The sequence below is a fragment of the Petaurus breviceps genome, unplaced genomic scaffold (genome assembly GCF_028583685.1).
Source record: "Petaurus breviceps papuanus isolate PSGF00001 unplaced genomic scaffold, PetGlider_PUasm1.0 174, whole genome shotgun sequence".
Taxonomy (NCBI): Eukaryota; Metazoa; Chordata; class Mammalia; order Diprotodontia; family Petauridae; genus Petaurus; species Petaurus breviceps.
This window is the reverse complement of record NW_027185761.1, coordinates 57,799,550-57,827,335: the sequence shown is the minus strand read 5'-3', so window position 1 is coordinate 57,827,335 and position 27,786 is coordinate 57,799,550. Positions and strand designations below refer to the sequence as shown.

The 27,786-nt window shown below is 42.4% G+C and overlaps 1 protein-coding gene across 1 annotated transcript in view; it reads right to left on the bottom strand.

Annotated features, from left to right (window-relative positions):
* DENND6A (DENN domain containing 6A) overlaps positions 1-27,786 on the bottom strand; it is an 84,795-nt gene that overhangs the window by 39,328 nt on the left and 17,681 nt on the right. Inside the window, exons 2-9 of the mRNA XM_069084273.1 lie at positions 16,101-16,139; positions 15,980-16,022; positions 10,506-10,618; positions 9,776-9,856; positions 7,401-7,506; positions 6,174-6,253; positions 2,848-2,910; positions 2,082-2,137 (exon numbers count right to left, since the gene is read on the bottom strand). Coding sequence (XP_068940374.1) covers positions 2,082-2,137; positions 2,848-2,910; positions 6,174-6,253; positions 7,401-7,506; positions 9,776-9,856; positions 10,506-10,618; positions 15,980-16,022; positions 16,101-16,139 — 581 coding nt within the window. The remainder of the gene's footprint in view (positions 1-2,081; positions 2,138-2,847; positions 2,911-6,173; positions 6,254-7,400; positions 7,507-9,775; positions 9,857-10,505; positions 10,619-15,979; positions 16,023-16,100; positions 16,140-27,786) is intronic.

Below are 27,786 nucleotides of genomic sequence, written 5' to 3'. Positions count from 1 at the left end.
AATTAAATTCAAATATTCATTCATTGTTTCCTATGCCTGGAATTCCCTTCCATCTCAAAGAATCCCAAGCTTCCTTGAGAGCTTGGTGCAAGAGTCAGATGTCTCATTCAGGAAAATCCCCACCCAGAGGCTTCCAGAAACGTGCTTTGTATACTGTTTGTTTCTATTTCTTTGTGGTTGTAACAGTCTGTAAGGTCCTGGAGGAACAGGCATTGCACTTCTGCATCTGCTCTCCTGAAAGCTAACATGATGCCCCACATGCAGAGGGGCATCACAAAGGCTTCTTGTGGGGGGAGCTCTGGGCAAGGCCCTGTGGGAGACAATCCCTACCTCCATGCACCTGACAGTCTAGAACAGAGACTAAATCAACATATGATGAGCAACATTAGAAATGGGAAAAATTGTGCCCAGGGAGATCTTTAGCAACTTTGAGATGGAATGGGGAAGGCAAAAAGGAGAGGCAGACATTCAGCTGGGCCAGATGGAAGGAGACTTCATCACAAACAGCAGAGGTTCAAGGAGTGCCCAGTCTCTACATTTTTGGTTTGTTTGGTTTTTTTGCTTTTTGGAGGACAATTGGAGTTAAGTGACTTGCCCAAAGTCACATGGCTAGTAAGTGTGTCAAGTGTCTGAGGCCAAATTTGAACTCAGGTCCTCCTGACTCCAGGGCCGGTGCTCTATTCACTGCACCACCTAGCTGCCCCTCTACCTTTCTTACAATTACAGGTGCCAGTATCACCAGATATGTCAACAGGAAGAAAAGTTGTCATTTTATGTCTTTCATGTGCTTGTATGTTTCCAGAAGAAATCATTAGGCTATTTTTTCCTTCTTATAATAAAATTCAGATTTAGGAAATTAAGTCTGACTCTGGCACATATAATTCTCCTAGATTTCTTTCTTAGTTAATAAAAGAACTGAAACCGTGTGTCAGGGATGGCTAGGTGGCGCAGTGAATAGAGCACTGGCCCTGGAGTCAGGAGGACCCGAGTTCAAATCCGGCCTCAGACACTTAACACAAAAAACTAGCCGTGTGACCTTGGGCAAGTCACTTAACCCCAATTGCCCTCCAAAAAGCAAAAAAATAAAATAAAAGAACTGAAACCCATGTGTGCTTGGGCTACAGGAGACTGCTGAGTCTGGACCACAGGGCCCTTCCTGCTTGGTTTGGACCCAGACCACAAGGGATTCCTTCCAAGAGAGAAGCTGACCATTTCTACATCCGTGGTGCCTGGACGACGTGGACACTGCTAACCCTGCGTTGTCTGGCCAAAGAATTTGGGTGACCCTCATTCTTTCAGTAATCCCTACTCCTACAGGTCAGTATCTTTTATGCTGATATGTTACTATGAATATGAGTGTGAATGATCACTCCTTCTGCGTTAAAAGAAAAAAGCAAACGTGCTAAGCCTTGAAGGACTCAGTCAGTTAGGAAAGGGACACCAGAGCAGCAGCAAGGTGCCACATGATCAGTGGCCTGGAAAATAAAGAAGCTACAGGCCATGAGTGTCCAGGGGCTGGCCATGAGCAGAGAGGCAGGGTCTCCTGGAGAATTCCTAGTCATGGGTCTTTCGAAAAATGAGGAATTCTTCTGACAGGAAGTTACATCTTACTCTCTCAAGATCTGAAGAGGCAAGATCACAGATACCTTTGTTCAAACAAGTCTTAAAACAATTCACAATTTCCACAGGACTGATGACATTCAACTGTAATAGCTCCTAAGGATAATATACAAAATGTGGACAGCAAGGAGGCTCTGTGTTCATGAGATGGAATTCCAATCTGCAGCTTTGGTGACTTTTGTGAATTTTAAGGGTGAAGAATACTGCTGAAGTTATAAACCAAAGTGTCATACTAATTTCAACCCAAGCCAACTAAAAAAAATGCCACTTTACTAGGAGTTGGTCATTTAAAGTACTTGAAAACCTTTCATCATTTTTCCCTTCTCAATTCTTCCTACCCCCTCCCACTTCTATGGCCAACTCCCAAGTAGAAAATCAATAAAATCCACTGGCATTAATGAAGAACAATAAGGAAGGAAAGAGGTTAAAATTACCACAATAAATGAGCTTTAAATTTTCACCTGAAAAGATCCACTTCATGAATAGTAGGTAAAACCATAGAGATCTGTGAGTCTGTCTAAAAGAGAGAAAATGGAAAAAAAATACAAAAATTAAAGATGACTAATATGTCCAGCCCTGATTATAGGCTACATGACAGAGAAAACTGTAGTTTTTACACTGTGGAAGGAGACATACTTCTCTAGCTCTAAAGTACACAAACCTCCAAGCTGGCTGATGAAAATAAAGGAGAAAATAAGCTATTTCATTTCCTCCATTTCTACACAAATAATCCAGCAGACATTTGGAATACTACAGAATGGCAGATAAATAAAGACTTTAAAAGTGAGAAATTCCCCTCTCCCCACAAACGGACGTACCCCAAGGAATTGCTGAATGCTCACCCTATCTACTGAATGCTTTCAACCAAATTTTCTAAATGAGCAACTAGCCAGCCCTGCTCTGTGACACTCGGAGAAGCATCTTATCCAGCAGTGCTCTCTGCTGAAGTACTGGCCCCCGCCTGCCAAGTACTAAACACATCTCTGAATTCTCCAGTGTCCACCCAGCAGAAAGAGGAAGAAGGAAGGAAAGAAATGTCAAGCAGTCTAACTTCGATATATATCAATAATACACACAAAACACTATATAAACACAACGATCAACTGAGAATGTTTATAAAAGGACTAATAACCTCAGCACAGAAGATAAATTATGGCAACTATTATTTTTCCCAACAAGTCTGCAGGAATCCACCCACAGGCCTCCCACTCCCTCTGCCATGTCTACCTGCTGTGTTAACTGGGCTATCTGCGTTGTTCCAGGCTTGTCATGGCATGTTGGTATTCGAACCTTAGGAAGAAAACAGCAGATGTTAACTTTTCCCTACAAAAATGGCTCATCTAAGAATCCTGTAACTATAACAACTTGCCAAAGAAATCAAACTAAAGCATCATAAAATCTCCACTCTACTAAAACTAGTTTAATAGCATTTTTCATTATGCCAAAATGTGGGGGAAGCCAAGACATTCATTTTTAAATAAAGAAGAGACTTTAGGGAGATGTGTTTTCAGTAAGAGCATCCCAGTCAACTCTAACACACACAAATTAACATCTTTAATAACAAATACTATAAATCCAGCTGGGAAGCAAACAGAATATAGAGAAATGACCACTAACATATTATTTAATGCTCATTAATCCAATTTTCTTCTCAATATCCACAGATCCTTACACAGCCTCTGCAATCTTGCTAATAAGTTTTGGGATAAACTGTCAAAAGAAATAAGAGAACTCTCGAGCATTCACATTTCTACCAAAGCTTTAACTTAACAATTCTTAATTCTATTACTGATGGGTTTCACGGTGGACAGCAGTATGCATTCAGTGAACATTCAGAAATAAAGCCATCTGAAAAGACGCCTTTAATTATCAGGCACTTTCAAAGTCTTACTGTTATATCAACACAAACAATAAGACTTTTTTCCCCATAATATACTGGTGAATAAAGAAAAGCCAGAAAATTAGGAGCATATGAATAAAAACAATTTTATGAGACAAATGCTTAAATTCACTTAAGATAAAATTAGTTGAAAGAAGTCAGCAATATCCTTAACAAAGAACATGCTATCAACAGCAGAAAACAGACAAAGCTATGTCTATCTGCTGATGACATGATGGCTTTCATAGAAAATCCTAGGGAATCAGCAAAGAAATTAACTGAAACAATAGCAAAATAAATACACAGAAATAAGTATTTCTATATAGCAATAACAAAATGCAGAACGGCAATAAGAGACAGGTAAGTCCCATCCCTGGGTTCAAAATTTATAAAGTATCTGAGAATCAGTCTATCAAAGTACACTCAATACCTCTTTCAACACAATTTCAAAAATTCCTTTAAAAAAAGAAACAAACTTAAAGAACTAGAGGGATATTCCATTCTCATGGATGGGCTGATACTCAGTGTGCTAAAATGACCATCCTTCCAAAGTTCATTTACAGACTTAGTCCTATGTCCATCAAATTATGAAAGGAATACTTTAAAGATTTAGACAAAATTCATATGAAGAAACACAAGATACTGAAAGGCAAAGGAAAAAAATGAAAAAAGACAGTAACAAAGGGGAAATAGCACTTCCAGGTGTTAGACTATACTATAAACCTATCATTTTCAAAACCTTTTAATACTGATTTAAAACTAGAAAAGACTAAAACTAGAAGAGACTAACTTAGATGGGGCAGGCAGCTAGGTGGCTCAGTGAATAGAGCACTGGCCCTGGAGTCAGGAGGACCTGAGTTCAAATCTGGCTTCAGACACATAACACAAAAACTAGCTGTGTGACCTTGGGCAAGTCACATAACCCCAACTGCCCTCCAAAAAGCAAAAAAAAAAAGAGAGACTAACTTGGAAGAATGAGAAATAATTGAACTTAATAACCAATATTCAATAAAGTACAAACCACAAATTACTTAGGAAACAACCTCTTATTTGATAAGGATATCTGGGAAAATAGAAAGCAACATGGTAGAAATGAAGTTTAGCACAACATAATAAACTATAAAACAAAATAAAATCAAAGTGATTATGCAAACTGAATGTTATATACTATTAACAATCAGAAGAGAAGCCAATCATACACCTTCCAGAGCTATTGTTAGGGGGCAAATTCTTTTTTTTTCTGCCTTTTTTTGGGGGGAGGACAATTTGGGGTTAAATGACTTGCCCAAGGTCACACAGCTAGTTTTTGTGTTAAGTGTCTGAAGACGGATTTGAACTCAGGACCTCCTGACTCCAGGGCCGGTGCTCTACTCAGTGCGCCACCTAGCCACCCCTAGGGGGTAAATTCTTAACTAAACCAGGACAAAAGGAAAACAAAAGATAAAACAGATAATTGCAATTTTTTTTTTTTGCTTTTTGGAGGGCGGGCAATCGGGGTTAAGAGGCTTGCCCAAGGTCACACAGCTAGTTTTTGTGTTAAATGCCTGAGGCCAGATTTGAACTCAAGTCCTCCTGACTCCAGGGCCAGTGCTCTATTCACTGTACCACTTAGCTGCCCCTACATAATTGCAATTACATGAAATTGAAAAGATTTTGCAGGAATAAATAAACTGTAAGAGGGGAAGCTGTTGACTGGAGGAAAAAAATTTTTTTTATAAATATCCCTTTAAAGGTTCTGCTATCTGAGATATACAGACAATTAATAGTACCATATTAGATTAAAAGTTACTTCTGAATCACTAATCTGATACAATTTGATGCAAATGAAAAAAAGGTTTCACTTCCTACCCAACAAACTTGTAGAGATGAAAAATATGGCAATGGCCAATGCTAGAGGGGCTGGCGAAGGCCAGGAACACACATCCATTGTTGCTGGAGACATCCATTGGTAAATGCCTTCAGAAAGCAATGCAGACTTACACGAAAAAAGGGGCCCAGACCCAGAGATTCCACTGCTAGGCACACAGCCCAAGGAGGTCAGTCACAGAAAGGAAGGCACCAAACATACAAAAACTTCTCCTAGTTGCGCTTTTTGTAGAAGTCCAGGACTGGACTCAGAAAAGATGCCAACCAGCTGGTGAATGGCTAAGCAGACTGTGGCCCATGAATGTAACCAAGGACAAAGAAGCCTGAGAGGGCACAGGAAGTGATGGAAAATTCAGTCCAAAGAACCAGGAAAACAACAGACAGAACTGCTCCATCACGGAGATGGAAAGAACAGCAGCACTAGCCCATGCTCTGAGAAGGTGTAGCAGCTCCAGTGGGAAAGGCAGGGATGTGAAAACAAGAGACGAATCCACGTGCTTTTAAAAACCAAAGAACACGCTCAGAATGGCCCTGGTGTGTTACCAACGGTTCTCCTAATTCCACTGAGCATTTCTAATCCATTCTCAGAGACTCCTCTGTTGGGACAGTCAGTTTTCTGCAGATATCAGGCTCCCACAGGGATGAAGGCCTGTAAAGAAGCTGGTAAAAACCCTTGACATTCCTCAGGCAGGCGGGGAAAAAGCAGGGAGGGGCTTAGCTCTTGGGGAGATGAAGAACATAAAATCCACATCTTTATTTTCTCTAACGTTCAGGCTAAAAAGAAAGAAAGAAATTATGAACAAATTACCTTTAAAACCACTCCCATGATGGGTAAATGTAACATTTTCCCAGGTACTGGAGCAGGCCAACGATCAACATCGTTACAAGCTAAAAAACAGAATGAGATATCTCATTGTATGAGTGGTACAATTTAAAAGTTTGTAAATGCACACTTTACATACAAAATTAGAAAAAAACAGCTCCAAGAAGTTAGCTAAATACCCACACCAGCAAACTGCAGTCCTTTAGGACAAACCACAGAAAAACACCGAGGGATGCAGCAACTATGTGGCAAAGCCGACAGTCAAGAAGACCCAAGTTCAAATCCTGCCTCAGAAACTTGGTAACTTACATGACCCTAGGCAAATCCCTTCAGTCTCTTACCCTCAACCTCCTCATCTGCAAAACTGAGATGAGAAGAACACTTACACATCCCAAGGTTGTTGTAAGGATTAAATGAGATAACATTATAGACAAGTGCTAATTATTAGTATTTACTGATATTAGCTATCACTATTGTAAAAGACATAAATAAAGGCAAAAGTGGTGGGGGAGAGGGAGAACAAGAATGTCTTCCTTTTGATTCACATGCATAGTTTACTCTCTTGGGATGGAAACAAGTTCCCAAATTTTTAGAAAGCAGTGAATAAATGTCTTAATGGATGTTAAGTGAGTTCTCCCTTTGTTTTACTGTGGAGACATATGAAACAAAGGGGCGGTGTACTCCACCTAATGTCATTACAGATTCAGCCACAACAATGGTGAAAAGACGTCACAGGAAGTAGTTAATTAATTCCATAGAACACTGATCTAAACAGTTGAGATTGTCCACAGTGGAGGAGGAGAGATCCTACAGCTTTATGCCAGCACTGATTTATCAGACATTAAGAATATACTGATAAACTACAGTGGTTGGGGCCACACATGACAGTAATGTCTGGTATGAGGAATGCTGATAAAGAGAACTAACAATGTCTGTTTACCTACTGGCAACAATTCAATATTTAGATTGTCTTAATAAAAAAGTTCCATGCATTTCACTCTAATTTATTTTTAAACTGGCAACATGGTCTACTACTTCAAAGCGTTTATAAAGTGACTCAAAGAAGCTTAATTCTCACTTTTCTCCTTTAATTCACAGCTTTAAAATCTTCACTGGGTGATTTTCAGGTTTCATTTTTCATTAAACCTTTACAGTTAAATGTCTTCTAATCCATCATAAGGATCACACCTTCAACAACAATGTTTTACTCACCTGCTTCCAAATAAGGTTCACTCTTTTCAAAATATTCAGGCGCTATTTGTTTAAGCACCGTGTGGAAAAAATGTGTATATGGCAGCTTGCTGATCAAAACCAAGGACTGGAAAACAAAGAAGACAACATCAGACAAAGTCAGATAATCTCACTTGAGGTTCACCTTCCTCTTCTCAGAGCTGTGGAAAGCCATACTGTAGAATATGTGCAGATTCTGACCTGAAAAGAGCCATTATTAAATGGAAATAAAATTTAAATGGCCACAAAATGTTCTCCCTGGTCTTACCACAGATTGGCTGCTTAATTAGAAGCAGTTACAACTTGACTCTGTTTAAGGAAATAAGAGATGCAGCAGCCAAGGCCAGCCTCTGCCCACACGTGCATGCGAGGCAGCACTGGGCTTCTCCAAAGGAGCTGTAAGAATGAAGCAAGTACAAATGGCCCTCACGACACGGCTGTGGAGGCAGGCCGGCAAGCCTCAGACTGCCACCGTGCAGCCAAAGCAGCAGGATGAGCTCCTGACATCTTGAAGCTGGACTTGGCTAGAGTCAAAAACGCTTCTCTTAAAAACTGCCTTCCTCTCTGGCATCTCCCTACAGCTCCAGGAGGGATTGGCAGGAGGAGCTGGCCCACCTGGACAGGTGTAGGCTCTCCATTCTCCACCCCCACCAGCAAAGTTCTAACCAAAGCCCACTTTTATTGAGATTTTTTTGTCTGTTTGCTTTTAAAGGGGAAAAAAACACCCCAGACTATAACCTATAGAGTAGTAAATATGCATGTGTAGAGGAGAGGCAGCCTGGGCAATGAACACCGTGCTCTGTCCTCGCACATTCTGGCCGCGTGGCTGTGAATAAGTCAGCTCATATCTCCTTCCCAGGGGCCTCTAGAAGGGAGCAAGCATCCTCATCTCCTTCTCCATAGGGGGCACACACCTGAGTTGGGGGGCAGGGGGTGGGGAGGTTCTACAAGGGATGTGCTGGTACCCAGAATGAAGGAGGTACTTAATACATCTTTGACCAATACCATTAGAGTGACTGTAGAAATGCCAGGTGACATGATGAATAAAGTACCAGATTCAGTCAGAAAGACCTGGGTTCAAATCTAGCCTTGGCCCCTCACTGGCAGTGTGACCTTGGCCAAGTCATTTAAATTCACTAAGTCTCAGTTTCGTCATCTGCAAAATGTGCTCCATTTGTGTTAACTACTGTTACTATTACTGAAAACAGAAAAGAAACCATATTTCAGTAACTGAAATCTACAACTCCATGGCTATCTCCACTTTAAATATGTGTGCAATGTGTGTGTGTCCTATACAATGCAGATCTTCCTAACTAAGCAGTCACACTGTTTCTCCACAGAAATGTAGTTTAAAACAATAGCTTTGCCAGAGCTGAAGATGCTCAAAAAAAGGGGCGATCTGCTCCACAGAAGGAAGGTTCAAAAACCATCAAAGCAACATTTCTCCTTCTAGTACAAGCCTCTGGGTGATGGGACAACTCTCTAAGGACGTAGAAGGTGGGCTCTGACTTCCTTAACAAAGCTTCTCATGCCTCATTTTCCTGATGACACAAATTTAGGTTGGTTTAATAAATTTGAAAAGTACATAGATGGACCCCTGTGTCTGTGAATATTAAGAGCAACAAGTTTTGTTCAAATAAAAAACTGGAACCAAAAAGGGGGAGCACTAATCAGGGAATAGGAGCCCCAGCAGGCACAGTCGTGTAAGGGAGTGATGATAAAAGAGCCTGAAGTCAGAGAAACCTGGGAAGACTTGTAGGAACTGATGCTGAGAGAAGTGAGCAGAACCGGGAGCACACAATACCCAGGGGCCTGAGCACAGCTCCCAAAGACCTCAAAGGAACAGGGAGGCCCAGAAGGAGGCAGGTGTTTTCAGTGTCACCAAAGAGCTGACTGGGTCTGCGGAACTTTACCTCCTTGTAACAGAAGAGGCTGCTTCTGGTGGGAGGAGCTGTTGGATCATAACAGCAATGAAAAATTAATAAGAAAAACAAGAGGGGCGGCTAGGTGGCACAGTGAACAGAGCGCCAGCCCTGGAATCAGGAGGACCCGAGTTCAAATGCGACCTCAGACACTGAACACAAAACTAGTCACTTAACCCCAACTGCCCTCCAAAAAGAAAAAAAAAAAAAAGAAAACATACATGAAATGTTTTAAAATACACAAAAAAGAATGGAAGGAAAATCAGAAGGGAAGAGAGACATGCAGAGCAATTTTGTTACTACTATTTTAATATACACTAAAAAATGGAATAAAAGTTCGTTTGAATGTACGATTCTATTGTGTATTTTGTAAACGGAAAAGTTCATGTTTAACTTCATAACAAAAAAGGAATTTTTTAAAAGATTACAAATTACCTTCTGAAAGTAGCCTCTTTTTAGTGTTTTATCTCTAACTTGTCGGAAATACACGTAACCATAGAAATATGCAGGATCTTTCTGCCAGAAAGGTAAAAAAAAATTAAATCCTTATTTATTTCAGTATTTTTTAAAATCATACTTCTTTGCATCAAAACAAAGATGAAACTCAAAGGTCACAACTCAAACTTATATCTGAATCTTAAAACACTTAAGTACCATAACATAGAATTCTGGAATCGGTTTTACTTAATCTTATCCAGGAATAAAATAATCACATGATTGAAATGCTAAAAGACAACCAGAGATGAATAATAAAAACAAAAAGGAGTCATAGGAAAAATAAAATCTGTTTCGCAAAAATTTCCTCCTCCCTTCCTCAACATATATAGTATTAGTGGAACTGTGTTGCTTTGAGTAAAAACCCACTTGGCTCAGACTCCCAATCTAGACAAAGGGGCTAGTAACAAAGTACAGAACAATCAAGTTCTAATTTATTGCTGAATTTTCAATGAAACTTTAGAATACTTCAAGAACTCGTGAAGACTTCTCCAAGTTTTTGAACAATAGCTTCCTTCCCTCTACAGCCCCTGGAGGTATCACTAGAGGTTGCAAACAAAAGCACTAGCATTTCTGCCAGATACAACCAGTGTATGGCTGCATAAATGTATGACCGATGCTGACCATCTTCTCTACCACAATGACCCCTTCCTGTTACTATTTTTCTAACCTTTAAATACACAGGTGAGTCTCGGTCCAACTGATCTGGGATACAGCGCATTGACATCCTCCGGCCACATGACTGTCGAAACCTAAAACAAAACTGTGTATCTCCGAGACAGCCTAACGGAAACAAAAGTAAAAAGTGGAAATTGAGGACAGCTCAGTCTAATATTTTATTTATGCAGAATCACAGAATTTTAGAGCTAAGAGGGGCCTGAGCTTACCTACCTGCTCATTTTGGGGACCCCAAAGTGACTCCTCCAAGGTCACACTGCCAATCTGTAAACAAGCTGGGACTAAAACCTCAGCTCCGTATATTACATTTCCACGTCTGTTAGTTTTCTTTTGAAATGCTTATACACAATGTTTTTAAAATGTATATAATTCAAGAAGAGAACAAGCAGTCAAACATCTGCTTTCTTCATTATAACTTATTTTTAACTGTTAAGTTTTAAATGAAGCTGACTTAACTTTATAAAAGTCTCCAGTTTAAAAAGCAGTTTATCAAAAGTCCAGACTCAGACAAGGTTTAGTTAGAGGCATTAATAATATTTTTAAAACAATAAATCCTTACCACATCTTTTGAAGAAGCTAACGACTCCCAGCTAGATTAGCAAGAAGACTGTCAAAGTTCTGGCTATCTGGGCAAGAGCCAGATTTTCCTCTACCATCTATAGATGAAAACAAAGGGGCCTCCATAAAGGCTACAAAAAAATAGCCCAAAGTGTCGAGGTAACGTGGCTGGCTCTGGGGCTGCCTAAGTGGTCCTCTGCAACTGACCCACAGGAATCCCAGCTTCTTCCATCCTTTTACCTTTTGGTGAGCCAGACTTCTGGAGCAGCCCTGCACAAAGGGCTGGCATGGAAGCAGGGGAACAGTGCCCAGAGCCTCCTTCCTAGTAGCACAGAACATGGTTTAGAGGATGACTGGGGGCCCAGTTCACTCTCCAACAAAGGCCTGCATTTACCAATAATGGAATCCCAGTCTTAAAAGCTCCTAAGACTTCTACCTTTTTTATTACTGTTCTCACAAAGATATTAATTAATAATTGTTGAATTTCCATTGGTAACAAAGACCTTGTTAGGACCTCAGGAATCATAAACTGTTAAGAACAGGCAGGGTCTCGAGAAGTCAATCCAATCCCACACATTTCCTTTAGGGACAGGACACATACCTGGACTGAAGTGACTTGCTTTCTAAGGTCTCAGGGATAATATGGGGCATTGTGTGGGTGGTGCCACCAGTGTGGCTGGTGTTCTGAGAGCCACCCTCAGAAAGAACAAGCAGAGCCCAAGATCAGATCCTGCCTCTGGCCCAAGCTGGCTGCATGACCCCACATAAGTCCCTTGAGCACTTTGTGCTCTGGGCAATGCTCCAAGACCTAAGTTTCAGAGAAGGTGCCAAGCAGGAGTAGAGGGAGTTTCCTCAGCTGGATGTTCCCTATCGCAAAGATACCACAGGGATAGTCCTTACGGTGATCAAAGCCTACAAAATACAAAGAATCTGAAAACATGTTGCGGTAGAACACACGGTATTACTAAACGTGATTACACAAAATTTCAGCTCTCAGATGCGTTTTTTCTAACTCCTCCATTAACAGGAAAGAGCAATGGATTTTTACATATTTATTTTGTAGCCAAGAAAATCCTCATCGAGCCTATCTCCATGTACAGTGTAGTGTGTGTGGATGCACCAGGAGTTGTTTTGGTTTTGGTTTTTATATATTATTAAAATCTCTGGCTAAATCCAAAGAAGGGGTGGGCTTTTGAAAATTCATTTTTCTACTGAAGGAATGTTTTGTGCATTTACCTCATTAGGTAAAAACTTAATAGTGGAAAATAAATTCATTAAAATGAAGGCATTGACTGTAGCCGCAGTATTTCCTTATGTGCCTTTTCTGGGTTTTTCAGTGACAAGAACAGCCTCTGGGTGGCACCTTTCTTTCAATGAAGCCTTAGAATGGAATTTGTCAGCAGCTTCCTGTGTACCTTTGTCCCCTAAGCTAGGGGATGTGCTTCTATATGAAGATTCCTGAGAACATGGGATACTTATTTTTTTTTAATTTAACATTTATTTATTTTTAAGCAATCAGGGTTAAATAACTTGCTCAAGGTTACACGGCCAGTTATTTCTGGGTGTGGTGCCAAGTGTCTGAGCCCGGGATTCAATCTCCAGGTCATCCCAACACTGGAGCCGGTGCTCTTACTCACTGTGCTACCTGGCCACCCCTTGCTGTGCTACCTGGCCGCCCCATGGGATACTTATTTTGAAAGCTGCTTTTAGAACACCCCAAAAGAAAGGCACATGAGGACAGTATTCTTTAGAGAATGAACATTTGTTGTGGCCAATTTTCTCCAAAAGATTTAGAACTGAAGACTTAATATTTTTCTCCAGCTTCCCTGACTCATCCTTTCAGGAGACTCTAAGCCCCTGGAGGGCAGGATCTGTTTTTCATTGTCTTTGTATCCCAGGCATCTAACAGGTGAGGTAAACACTTACAAGGCATTTGTAAAACGGAGCTACATTCTTGGGTCTCACCCACACTGAGCTAAGAAACATCTGTAGATGATGAAAGAAAAGGTTTCTCTCATCTTGCTGCGATCTGCACATACCTTAGGCAGAAAGGATTTGTGGGTACCACCAGAGCTCATGGAGCTGGGATTCCCCAGGTCCAAATACAGCTAATAAGCAATAAGGAAAAAGACCTGGCAAATATCTAACAGCTTTAAACTATGGGTAAGAAGAGGAAGCATTGTTTACATTAAGTGGAAGGTAGTGCTAAAAGTTCTGAAGAGCCGCGAGGAGTGGAGGAAGAGATTTCTTTGGAAATCTGATGAAATCTTCCCCACAACATCTACCTACATTTTTCTTGACTTTTTGCAAATGAATGATCTAAACTGTTCTATTTTTTCTGCTGACTCCATAGAAACCAAAACTCCATTTTTACTGTTTCCTGAAGACTGCAATACAGCTCCTGGGTTTCCTTCCACAGCAATAAAAGCTATTTGGGGATTTTTTTTTAAGTAAATCCATTTCAGAACTGGCACAGTCATAACAACCTCCACTTAATAAAACACACGAAGAGCAACAAGCTGTTTAGAGAGGCCCAAAGGAGAACAAGGATCTAGATCACATTCCAAATTGTGGTCTCTTGGCTGCTGCATGTATGCTCATCTGTCAGCAGGGCAAGATGCCTGCTGCCCAGAGGGATCAAGTCTACTCAGACCCTCCCAACTGCGGGGATGAGGTGTCCTGCTTCATTTAGGGCTTCAGGCCAGAGGACCATCGGTCTGGACCCAGAAGGAGACCTCAGCACTCCTCCAGCCAGGATCTCCCAAAAATATCAAAGAGCTACAGTCTGCATCTACCCTAACTATGGAGATGTGCGCTTCTATTTAAATCCTAAGCCTCAATGCTCAGGTAATGCTCTGGTGCTTTCAGGGGGCATGGAAAGCCTATGCCCAGAAGAAGACAGGGCCAGACCAGCAGAACAAGGCTGGAAAGGCCAAGGCCAGTCCCAGCAGTGGACTCTGTATCTGCTGTCGGTTTAGTTAAGTTCAGATGGGCTCCACATCAGACCAGATGCCAGGAAAAGAATTCTTAGGGACAGCAACTCCAGACACTGTCACTAAGATATGGAGAGCTCGATGGGAAGAATGCTCACAGCGATGACACCACACATCTTTCTGAAGTATTGAAGGATTTCTTTAATCAAGGAAAAAGGGACACAAGGGACAGACCTCAGCCTTACCTGAGTGAAGTAGATAGGGGGAATAAAGGGTTAACTACAAAAAAAAGGACTAATAATAAGGAAATATTAAACCACTGTTCAGACACCTCCCTCCTGCTCAGCCCCTGGAGAAACCAAGAGTTAAGCTCTTCCCTTTGAAAACTGGGGAGGGGGAATGGGAGCACATAAGGCCCTGAAAGGCAGGAACTGTGCAGGGTTTGATCTTTGTTTCCCCGGTAACAGCTGCATTTATGTGCTGCTTCAAGATTAGCAAAGCACTTTACAAATGTTACCTCATTTGATCTGCACCACTACCCTGTGATGTAAGTGCTATTATTATCCCCATTTTACAGATGAAGAAACTGAAGCCAGCAGAAGTGATGCGACTGCCCAGGGTCACACAGCTAGCAGGTGTCTGAGGCCGGTAAGCTGTGGTCTTCCTTCCAAGCCCCTTTATTTACACAGAGCAGCTGCTTCACACATATTTGTTGACATAAGAGTAGAAGGGACCCAAATGTCCAGCTAAGGCTCACAGGAAAGCCACAAAGATCGTGTGACATATCACCCTTGGCCACTCAGGGAGGTTCACATGAAGCCTACTCCACTTGTGGTAAGCCAAGTTCACTTACTAGGCGAAATGGTTTTGATGACTGAACACCGTATTATTCAGAAGTACAAATGTAGCCCAACAGGGAAGGAGCCCACAGGCACAGCCTGCAGCTTATCCAATTTAATAAAAACTAGCAGGGCCATTAATCTGCAGGCAAAAATTCTAAATATTTAGGTCATTTTGATAAAAAGGCAAGATAGACCAATATCCTATAATCCTTACAATCCCTTCTAGAATCTCTCAAAGGCAATAATCCCACAAACATATATCATTCTTAATTTTGAAATAAATTTTGCTAATCCATAAAAGGTCTGTTCACAGAGGGACACCAACTTTATATGACTACTTTTAGAAGTGATTAAAGAAACTGTTTCCACAAGCTCTAAATCTGTAGCAAAAATTTGGAAGCATAAAAAAAAAATGCAGTTAAAAAAACAGGGAATGTTAAAAATGGTCTCTAAGTCCCCCAAATCGGTGAAACAGAATTCTTATTATAGAATTCTTTAAATGCATAAGTAGCAGCACACAAAACAGCACTAAAATACGCCTGCTTCACCCACTGCCATCCGTCAGTGGGTGGAGTTAGCTCCACTGGGAAGCCTGGAGAGAGCCCAAAGTTGTCAGCAGCCCAGACCACACACAGAGGACAGTCCAAAGAAAAGGACTCCCACTAATAAGCTCCTCAGCTGAACATGCCTTTAACAGTTTGCCATTGTTAACCCTCTCTTGTTTAAATGGACTCTGACTGCCAGGCCTGGCCTGGTCACTAACACTGACTGAAGGCCACCCACTGACGGCAAACTTAGGAAACCCATATGAACATAGGACCTACTGCAGCCACTCCATTACCTTGTCCAGCTTGTGGTCTCTGGATTTCATGATGCCTCACTCCACCCTTAAAAACACCACGGAAACTATTCTTTAAATTAAAGTGAAATCAAACAAATTTTCTCTAGTCCTGAGAACTTATTCAGAATTCTATACCTCCCAGCAGGGGCAGACAATCTCCGCTCACTGGACCCAATAGGAAGCCACCAAGGGCCCCACCTGGCACAGCTCCCTCCCTGGACTCTCCTAGGCAGGCTCCACCCTCAACACCCACCACACATACACATTTAGAGTGATGCAATAAAAGCATTACCTGAATTCGAATCTGGAAAAGACAGATAGCAAATATTCGTTTTCTGAAAAAGAAAACAAAAGGTATACATGCTGCCAAGGAATTAAACAGAAATGAAAAGTAGTAAAAGACAAAGACTTACTTCTTTATCACTAAGTTTGGAATGCTCAGGATAGATTACCTATAAAACAAGGGTAAAAATAAATTCGAAAATGAGATCAACATTCATACTCAGCAGATACTTAAAAAATAATATATTAAACCAATATATTGATTTAACATGGTCATAAAATTTTTCTAAAAACTGGAAGAAAAATATACATGAATTAAATTTATACTTAACAATGAAAGCCTGCATTTGACTACCCCCAAAACCCTGTTGAAGACCTGAATTTAAGAGTACCCACACCCTGGCAGGGAGAAAACAAACTACCCATTAAACCATTAGTGACTTAACAAACCTCAGTGTTCCCTTAAAAGTCACCTATGGTCATGACAATATGGTAGAATGGAAAGAGACCTGAATTGGGAGCCATAAGAGACCTGCTTTCCAGTCCAGCCTCTTCCAATCTCTGGAGATTTCTGAGCTTCAGCTTTCCCACATTTAAAAAAGGAACAGGCCCAGATGATCTCTTAGGACTCAACCAAATCTAAATCCCAGGTTCTCCCAGGGTGGCTGTGAAGAAATGAAATGATGCATGTACAGAATGGAGCCTAACCAGCTCTGCTGACCTTCCAAGGCCTGAACCTCTACAGGCGATTGCAGCCACCTCTCCATCCCCTAACCAATCTACCTTTCTTTCAAGTGTCACAAGTCAAAGGATCACAGACTTGGAGATGGAAAGAACCTTGGAGTCTTCTAGTCCAATTTTTACAGAACAGGAAACTGAGGCCAAGGATATGAAATGAATTTCCCAAAGTCCCATAAGCAGTAAGGGCAAGTGTGACAATCCCCATTTTACAGATTAGGAGATTGAGGCTCAGGGGCCACCAGGTGGCATAGTGAGTAAGAGCACCGGCCCAGAGTCAGGATAGGTTCTGGCCTCAGAAACTTAACACCCACACAAAATAACTGGCCATGTAACCTTGAGCAAGTTACTTAACCCCAATTGCTTAAAAAAAAAAAAAAGGGGGGGGGGTTAAGGCTCAGAGATGAAGTAACTGACCCAAGGTCACACAACCACTGAGTAGCATACCTATGACTTAAACTCAGGACCTCTAAATCCTGTATTCTTTCTACTTTATTACAAATATTAACATTTCTATTATATTCATGATTTAAAATGACGATGGAAAATGCCTTCAAAGTATTTTGGGAAAATTTCTTTGAACTTCTAAGTAATTCACCAACTTTTAGAATATAAACTTGTGTCTAACTTGAGAAGTTCTCTCCTCTCATAATTCTTTATAACTGTTCCTATTATATCCAAAAGTGATTCAATCCTCAATCAAAACTGTTTTTTTTGTTGTTGTTGTTGTTTTTAAAGCAATCGGGGTTAAGTAACTTGCTCAAGGTTACACGGCCAGTTATTTCTGGGTGTGGTACTGAGTATCAGAGGCCGGATTTGATCCAGGTCATCCCGACACTGGAGCCGGTGCTCTTACTCGCTGAGCCACCTGGCCGCCCCAAAACTGTTTTGTTCACTAAACATTCGGTAATAACTCAAATGCTATTAAACTATTTAAAGTTGAGGAAACTGAGTCTGAGAAAAATTAAGGAATTTTCCCCATCACAAATGGTGCTAGAGGCCAAGCTACAGTGTAGAGAGGTAGCCTTGGAGTCAGGAAGCCCTGCTTTGGTAGACTGATGCCAGGGGTGTACAAACTTACTCAGAAAAACACAAATGAACATTCTCTATGCTGTACTACATTTGTGTTTATTTTGCTAAACATTGCCCAATGACATTTTAAACTGGTGAGGGGGTTTGGTGCTAGGCAACCAAGGCAGATGTATCAACAGGGGTCCCCAAATCCCATTTAAAACATCATCGGGAAACATTTGACAAAATAAATAAAAATACCATATACATAGAGAATGTTCACCTGGTTTTCTAAGCAGTATGTGGCCCCAGGTGCCACCTGACCCCACAGCTAAGACTCAGAAGTTGCAGATAAGGAACTGACCTCCACTAGGAAGAGTTTCCTTCACCGCTGGTTCACAAACTTTTGGGCCTCAAATCTCCTTTATACTCTTAAAAATTGAGAACTCTCAAAGGCCTTTGTTTATGTGGGTTATATCTATTGATAGTTACCATATCAGAAATGAAAGTATCTTAGTATTATAATAAAATATATTTTATCTTGAGGTTTCCCTGAAAGGATCTTGGATACCCCCAGGGGGTCAAGGCACCACAAATGGAGATCTGCTACCCCAGACCAATAAAATCATAGGCCCAGTTCCCTTCCCTATTCCCAATGAGCTGCAAAGTAGCAGTGAGGGTAGTCAAAGTCACATCTCTGGACTCATTCTAAACCTCTGTCCTGACCCCAAGGCCTTCTCTAGAACCTAAGGCCTTTCTGGGATCAGACCCAGTCCTCAATACCAGCTTGGGCTATAATTACAGTCTTGGGCTATATCAGCCCCTGCTCCTGCTTGTTAAGAGTCTGGATTCCTGGACCTCACAGGATTCACCATCTCCACCTGCTACAAAGTCCTGGAACAGTCAGTCGGCCTCCCTCAAGTGACCTCTCTAGCCACTAACAATCTGCTTGGACTCATTATTTAATGGTTAACTCTCTTCTACAACCTCACTCTCTCTCCCATCCCAGAGATTCTGAACCCCAGGCTGTCACTGCAAAACCCCATTCCCTACCACCCCTACTGCTCATTCCCTTTAATCTCTTCACCTTTCTCCCAAGTCACATTCCAGATCTACCCACTCATTCCACTGTGGTCTCTGGAACAAACTGTTTTTCACCTTCCCCCTCTTCTTTTCCTACTCCCTCTATGTCCTGGCTCTCCCTGTGACCTCTCTCTTGCCTCCATGAGATCCCTGGCCACTCTTCACAGTACTGCTTACACTTTCACTCAGACCCCTCAATTCACTACTGATCATGCGGGAGTCAGAAAACTCCTTGCTTCCCATGGCCACTTCCAGATTCTTCCTCTCCCCCCATTATTCAACTCCCTTGAGATTCATTCAGTCAGTCCAAAGTTATCATCCAACGAGGACTGTGACAGCTGTTAATTTATCAAACCCCCAAGACACATTCCTTTCTCTCTCAATGAGTTCAGGGCCTGGTTCACAGTCTTTCTCTCTTCCTAAACCCTCATACTAGGGGACTTCCACATACATACTGATTTTCCCTCAAATACTCCAAACTCCCAAGTTCTTCAACTCTATTATGGACTACTCTTCCACCCCACTCCAGCTACATACTGAGATGGGCATCCCCTTGAGACTGCCATCACCCACAAGTTCATAACCTCTGGAAATTCCTCTGCCATCTTTCCTTTGGCCTTACAACCCTAACCTTGTTCCATATCTACTATGACCTCCAGTCCCTCCACCCCACAGTTCAATCAATCAGCCAGTGTACTGGCTACACTCTCCTCCCATTACCCCGAAGAACAAGTCAGCTCTGGACTATCCTTTACACACCAGGCTCTTGCCCACTTAGCCCATCACTGATCACACTTTGCCAAACCTTGTATTACTCCTGTTATCTATTACCTTCAATCCCATTTGTATGCTGCTCAACAGAGCTGGCGGAAAGTCATGAAACCAGACAGAGTGAATCCACTCCAAATGACACTCCAGAATCTCAGCCAAGCCCTCACCGCAGCCAGGCAATCCTTTTCTTCATCCCTAGTCAGTTCCCTCTCCTATTTGCTGAAGTCCAAATCTCTTCATCCTACCCTCCCCCTACCTTCTCAGCAGACCTTGCCTCATACTTCAAAACCCTGAGGCCATTCAATGAGTTTTGTCTCCCCTCCTCGTTCACATGACTCAGGTGTCTTCCCCCTCTAGTTTCTACCTTCACCAACTCGCATGAAGAAGTGGCCATTCTTGCTGAGGTAAATCTCTCTAGGTGCATGACTGACCCCACGGCCTCCCTTCTTCTCCAGCAGACTGGATTTCTATCACCATCGTCATTAATATTTAATCTTTCCCACCTAATGGCTGGCTAACTGCTGCCTACAAACACAACCTTTTATATCTGCTATTCATGGTTAAACTCCTGGAAGAAGCCATGGACTATCAGTACCTCTCCCTTCTAACAGTCAGACATCTGGCTTCCAACCTCCTCAACTGAAGATGGTGTCCCCAAAGGAACCATCATCTCTGCATTGCCAAATGGCACCGCCTTCTCAGTCTTCACCCTTACTGACCTGTCTTCGGCCTCTGATGCTCTCTGGATCTTCCCTGGCTCTCCTGTCTGACTGCTCCGTCTCAGTCTCCTCTCTGGATCTTCCTCTAGTTCATGCTGAAGAACGTGGGTTTCCCAAGGTTCTGTCCTGGGCCCTCTGCTCTTCTCCTTCTATATAATATCTCACGGTGACATCATCAGCTCCCATGGACTCAATTCTCCTCTTTTGACAGAGGATTCTCAGATTCATTTATCCAGCCCTAACTCTTCTTCTGACCTCCTCACCAACTACCTTTTAGACATTTCCTCTTGAATTCTGCCTCAGCACCTCAAATTCAGCATGTCCAAAACAGAACTCATTAGCTTTCCCTCAATTCCCAAGTTGTATATTTCTGGCCAGGTCACGATCCCCCAGGCAGCCAGGCATGGAAGCTCTGTGTCATCCCTGACACCTCACCAATATTCCAACCACATATCCACTGTTGCCAAGGCCTTCTGATTCTACTTCTGTAACCTTTCTTGGGTATGCCTCCCTCTCTCCTCTGCCACTTCCCCATCCCTCCCCTGGTGCAGGCCCTCATCACCTCACACACAGATTACTGCCAAAGCTATTGCCTCAGCGTCTCTCCTCCCCTCAATTCATCCTTCATTCAGCTGCCAAAGTGATCTTTCTAACATGCAGGTCTAGCCATGTCATCCTCTCCTCAATGAACTCCAGCGGCTCCCTGCTACCTCCAGGATCAAACAGAACATTCTCTGCTTGGCATGCAAAGCCCTTCACAACCTGCCCCCTCCAACCTTGCTGATCTTCTTATACTTTACTTCCTTCAACACAGTCTACAATCTAAGCAACAAAGGCCTTCATGCTGTTCCCCTCCCCCCAGCCGCACTTCTACATCACCAGATGCTAATTGCTAAGATGCTACATCACCTGCCATAGGCACCTCAGATTCAACATGTCTAAAAGAGAACTACACTTGCTACCCAAACCACTCACCTCCCCAGCTCCTCTGTTCCTGCTAAGGTCCCGCCATCCTTCCCAGCACTCCAAGTCCTGCTTGACTTTTCTTCCTCTCTCCCAGCAGCTGCCCAGTGGTGGGCATTCCCTTCCCACACCTCTCTCCCCATCCCCTTTGCACACAGCCATCACACCTGAACTCAGGCCTTCATTACTCTTCTCCTTTACACAAAAGCTCTCCAATTGCTACAGGACTCTCCCTTCTCCAATTCATCCACCACACAGCTGCCAGGTCACTGATAAAGATCTAGCATCCCGAGGATAAAACACCAGCTCTTTAGCCTGACAATTAAAACATCATCATCTGGCCTCCTGGCTCCAGCCAGATTCTTATCCTTCTTACATGTCCTCCCATCTCCCCTCACCATGACTTTGAACAGGCTGTTCCTCATGCCTGGAATGCGCTCCCTCTCACCTGCAGCTCAGAGAGACGCTGGCTTCCTAAGAAGCTCAACATTAGGGCCACTTCCCACCCAAGACTTGTTCTGCTCCCCCCTTACTCTCATTTCCCCCAAAACTATGGCTATAAATCTCTGACAAGCAAATGACTTCTCTTTTTATGGTTCATTTGATAATAATTATAGTCAAATCAAAAGGCATTTGTTAAGTCCATTAGTGCCAAGCACCATGCTAGCACATACAGTCAGACCTTCCAGGGTCACTGAACCTTTGTCTCAACAGTTCCATCTAACAAGGAGTTTGACATAATTTTAACATGTGTATGGTCGATGACTTGCTGGAAGAAAGCCTCTAAATCTCCATTTTCCCCTTGCAAATCAAATGCTTGTTTAAAAAACAGGCATTCCCTATTTTTAAAACCAGAATCAATTCCATTTTTGTGAGATTACTCAGTGCTCACCCCATCCAGGCAGGGCCTTCCAGCTTTTCTGGAAGTACGGATCCAAGATAAACAGTGGAAAAACTTCTGATTAGGGCTCCATTTTGTTAACTGCTTTCATTTCCAGAAGATCAAAGTCTATTTTTTTATCATCTTGTCCCATGTGCACCTTCCCAATTAAGTCACCAAATCAGCCATATTAACTTGGTGAGGAAGATCTTCAGTTTCAATTCCCTCTTAACCAGTCTTCTTCTAGTCTTCCCCATATTCCTCCTTATTGAAGGGATGCCTCTGGCAGCCTTCTCTGGGGGACTCCCCAAGACACCAAACCCAGCTGTTTGTGCCTCCCAGTTAGAAGGACGGACACTGGTAAGCTAGTGAGCACCCAGAGAATAACCAGGCTAGTGAGGAAAAACTGGCCAAGTTGCCACACAAGGGGAAGCTGAAAAAACTAAAGGAGTTTTGCCCCAAAAAAGAAGGTTGAGGGGAGAGTAGTACAGGGACAAAATATCACTGAGATCTCCAAGTACTCAGATGATTGTCACATGGAAGAAGTGTTCCATTTGCCCTCAGATGGAAAGTGCAGGATGTCTAACTCTGGCTCATCACAAAGCAAAGTTTCTGAAAAATTCCAGTTGTCCAAACACAACAGAGCTGCCTCTGGGAGTACTGGAAGCCTTCATGCAGAAGTCAGCTTACAGCTGGGAAGGTAAAACAGGGGAATCAATGATCTGTGTGTGGGCTGGATTAGATGACCTCGGAGACGTCCTATGAGTCACATTATTTATACCTCTTACCCAGCCACAATTCTCACTTTCCGTTTTCCCACTCAACCCACAAGGCCACTGTTAAAAGACATTCCAGTTGAGTGGTATATTAACCAATATCTTTTAAAATCCACACCAATGATCTCCTCTATTACAAGAAATTACATGACATGACTACATAACATCAAGAAGGGGAAGAGGGGGAAACATTATATTAACTGAAGAAAGACTTAAAAGAAAAATAGTATATATAAACCTTCACTAAAACACAAAGAATAGAAAACAATCACAGGACAATAAACAAAACTCACATCAACTCATCAAGGATCTGTGATTTCCTATGCAACCTTCCTTGGCCATTGGCCTATAATCAAAAACCCATCTGTTACTTAGGAGAGAAGTTGGAGAGGGTTGCTGGAGACTCAGAAGTTAACTGATTTGTTCATGGTCCTACTCCTAGAAAATGTGTGAGGCAGAATTTGATTCCATGATGACTCCAACTGCACCATTCTTTCCACTTCATGAGACTGCCTTTAATGTTTAAATTTACCTTTAAAAATCTGTGCTGGGGTAGAGCCAAGATGGCAGAGTAGAAATAGGACTTCCACACAGCTCCTGCTTCCACCTCCTCCAATACATATAAAAAATTACTCTAAACAAACTTTAGAGCTACAGAACCCACAAAGTGACAGAGAGAAACTAACCTCCCACTCAAAACAGCCTGGCAGGCTGGCAGGAAGGGGCCAGCACAGCACTCTGGGAGCAGAGCCCAGCCCCCCTCCTGAGTCCAAGGTTTTAGCTTCAGGGAACATTGACCAACCACTGCTAGAGAGAGGGACATTGGGACAGTGGATAACCAGCAGCTGTGGTGGTTTCCAGAATTATCAATCCATAAATGTCAAAGACAAAGCGAGAGGTCAGTGGACTTTAGGGACAGGAGGTCCAGGAATGCAGTCCGGCCTCTGCCCCGGGAGGGAGAGGCAGCTTTAGAGCCCCTGGCTGGCAGAGTGTAGGGGGGGCCAAGCAACCAGTCTGAGAGGTAGTTGCTCTTGCTTTAACCAGCTTGGATCTGGATCCCTGTCCTGGGTGGAGGTCCTGGGGTGTGTGACCAGTGTGCCAGTGGAGGCTTCTGAGAGGGCACCCAACTAACAGCTCCAGCAGCTGTGAAAATCCCAGTGATCTGGGACAAAACTCTCCTCTCTGAAAGCACAGTTCTACTGTGGCAAAAAGCTTAAGAGTGAAGTGGTTGAGTGGCAACATGAGCAAGTGGGGGAAGTGGGGCAAGCACAGTGGTTGGACTTTGAATTCCTTTTTGGGGACAAAAACAATCAACGCATGGAGCAGGAGGAAGACAGTGAAGTCAGAACTCCTGCACCAAAAGCTTCCAAGAAAAATATGAGCTAATTACAGGCCATAGAGGAACTTAAGAAGAATTGTGAAAATAAAATAAGAGAAGTGGAGGAAAAATTGGGAAGAGAAATGAGAATGATGCAAGAAAATCATGAAAAGAGAGTCAACAACCTGACTGAAGAAAATAACACCTTAAAAAATAGACTAATTCAAATGGCAAAAGAGGCTCAAAAGGCCAATGAGGAGAAGAATGCCTTAAAGAGTCAAATTTGCCAGATGGAAAAAGAATCTCAAAAGCTCACTGAAGAGAATCATTCCTTCAGAACTAGACTGGAGCAAATGGAAGCTAGTGACTTTATGAGAAATCAAGATACTATTAAACAGATCCAAACAAATGAAAATATAGAAGGCAATGTGAAATATCTCATTGGAAAAACCACTGACTTAGAAAAAAGATCCAGGAGAGATCATTTAAAAATTATTAGACTACCTGAAAGCCATGATCAAAAAAAAGAACCTAGAAATTCAAGAAATTCTCAAGGAAAATTGCCCTGATGTTTTAGAACCAGAAGGCAAAATAGAGGTTGAAAGAATCCACTGATCATCTCCTGAAAAAGATTCCAAAAAGAAAACTCCTAGGGGGGCAGAGCCAAGATGGCAGAGTAGAAGCACGACCCTCCCGCGGCTCCGGCTTCCACCCTCCCCCATCCATGTAAAAAGGGGACTCTAAACAAACTTTGGAGCTGCAGAACCCACAAAATGACACAGAGAAGCTAACCTCCCGCTGAGAACAGCCCGGCAGGCTGGCAGGAATCGGCCAGCCCAACGCTCTGGGAGCCGAGCCCAGCCCAACGCCCGAGGCTTTAGCCCCAGGGCGGGCCTGACCAGCCGCCAGCCAGAGGGACTCCAGATCAGCAGCAGCTGTGGCCAGATTTATCAATACATAGATGCCAAGGACAAGTTCTAATAAGGAATAATAGTGGGCGATGGCGCGGTGGCCTGCGCGGGAAGGCGTGGCGGATGCAGGCCTGATCAACTCTGAGGGCAAGTCTTCCCACCAACCACAAGGTCCACTACCAGGCCTATCACCAAAGGGCTGGGACTGGAAAGAGCAAGCCCCTTTCAGGACCTCCAAAGACAAGGATGGCAGAGTGAACCTCACTTGCTCCAAACCCCCCCTCTGACCCTGAAAATATAGTAACTCTTGCCCCAGGGCAAAACCCTCTACAGTAAAGGCTTGGGATCCTAGAGGAAGGGCGTGGCTAGGACACTGCCTCAAAATGGGTAGAAAGCAGACTACAAAGACAAAGACTCTAGAGTCCTACTATCCTCAGAGGGAGGAACCAACCTCAGAGGGAGACACTGTGGACTCCACACCCACAGCTGAGACTTCAACAGGGAATGGATCCCAAGCACAGAAGGCTCTCCTAGATGAGATCAAAAGGAACTTTGAAAGCAAAATGAGAGAGATAGAAGACAAAATGAATAATTCTCTCAAAACTAAAATAGCAGAATTCGAAAAACATTATAATGAGGAAAACATCTCTCTAAAAAGAAAAGTGTATGATATGGAAAAGGAGCTTCAAAAATTAACCAAGGAAAATGATTTGCTAAAAACCAGAATTAAACAAATGGAAACAAATAACTCTATGAGGAACCAAGAATTAGCCAAGCAAAACAACAAAAATGAAAAATTAGAAAAAGAGGTAAAATACCTCAAAGAAAAAATAACAGACCTGGAAAACAGATCCAGGAGAGATAATCTGAGAATCATAGGCCTACCAGAAAATTATGATGAAAAAATGAGCCTGGACAACATTCTCCAAGAGCTCGTTAAGGAAAACTGCCCTGAGATACTAGAACCTGAGGGGAAAATAGAAATCGACAGAATCCACCGGACACCTGCTGTAAGAGATCCCAAACTGAAAAATCCTCGAAATGTTGTGGCCAAACTCCAGAACTACCAGATAAAAGAGAAAATACTTCAAGCGGCCAGAAAGAAACAATTCAAATATCGAGGGTCCACAGTGAGGACTGCACAGGATTTGTCAGCCTCCACACTGAAAGATCGGAGGCAGTGGAATACAATTTTCAGGAAGGCAAAACAGCTCGGATTACAACCAAGGATCACATACCCAGCAAGACTGAGCATATTCTTCCAGGCAAAGAGATGGTCATTCAATGATATAACAGAGTTCCAGACCTTCTTGATAAAAAAGCCAGAACTCAATGGAAAATTCAACCTCCAATTACAAGAAGCAACAGTGACTTAGAAAGGTAAACAAGGAGAACACACATCATTTTAGAGGGAAAGAGGGGAGGGAGAGGAGCTTCGCATGAGATCTGTTCCTGTCATTCTTGATGCGAAGAAAAAATAGCATACCTCATTAAGTATAACAATATCCTACAGGCAGTAGGAGGGGGAAAGGGTTACAAAAGAGGGGTGGGAGTGATTTGTAGGGAGGGAAGTAGTAAGGGGAAAAGGGGAGGAAAAGGGAGGGGGGCCGAAAAGGGAACACTGAGGGAGGCGGTGGTCAAAAGGAAAACTATTAAGGGGGGGAAGGGAGAAGGGAGGGAAAATACGAACATTAACAGGGGCAGGAATAGGATGAGGGGAAAGAAACAGATAACAATCATAACTGTAAATGTGAATGGAATGAACTCTCCTATAAAACGGAGACGGATAGCAGAATGGATTAGAAATCATAATCCTACAATATGCTGTTTACAAGAAACACATTTGAAACAGAGGGATACATACAAGGTAAAGGTAAAAGGTTGGAGTAAAATATATCATGCCTCAGTTAAGTAAAAAAAGCGGGGGTAGCAATCCTTATCTCAGATAAAGCAAATGCAAAAATTGACCTAATTAAAAGAGATAAGGAAGGAAACTATATCCTGTTAAAAGGCACCATCGAGAATGAAGCAATATCACTACTTAACATATATGCACCAAGTGGTGTAGCATCCAAATTCCTAGAGGTGAAGGTAAAGGAATTAGAGGAAGAAATAGATAGCAAAACTATACTAGTGGGAGACCTTAATCTCCCCCTATCTGAACTTGATAAATCCAACCTCAAAATAAACAAGAAAGAAGTTAAGGAGGTGAACAGGATTTTAGAGAGGATAGGTATGATAGATCTCTGGAGAAAACTGAATGGGGATAAAAAGGAATATACTTTCTTCTCAGCAGTTCATGGCACATATTCAAAAATTGACCATGTTCTAGGGCATAAAAACCTCACAATTCTATGCAGTAAGGCAGAAATATTAAACACATCATTCTCAGATCATGATGCAATAAAAATTATTTGCAATAAAGGGCCAGGGAAAGACAGACTAAAAACTAACTGGAAATTAAACAATTTGATCCTAAAGAATGAGTGGGTCAAACAAGAAATTATAGAAACAACCAGTAATTTCATTCAAGAGAATGATAATAATGAGACAACATACCAAAATCTGTGGGATGCATTAAAGGCAGTTCTTAGGGGAAGTTTTATATCCCTGAGTGTATACGTGATTAAATTAGAGAAAAGGGAGC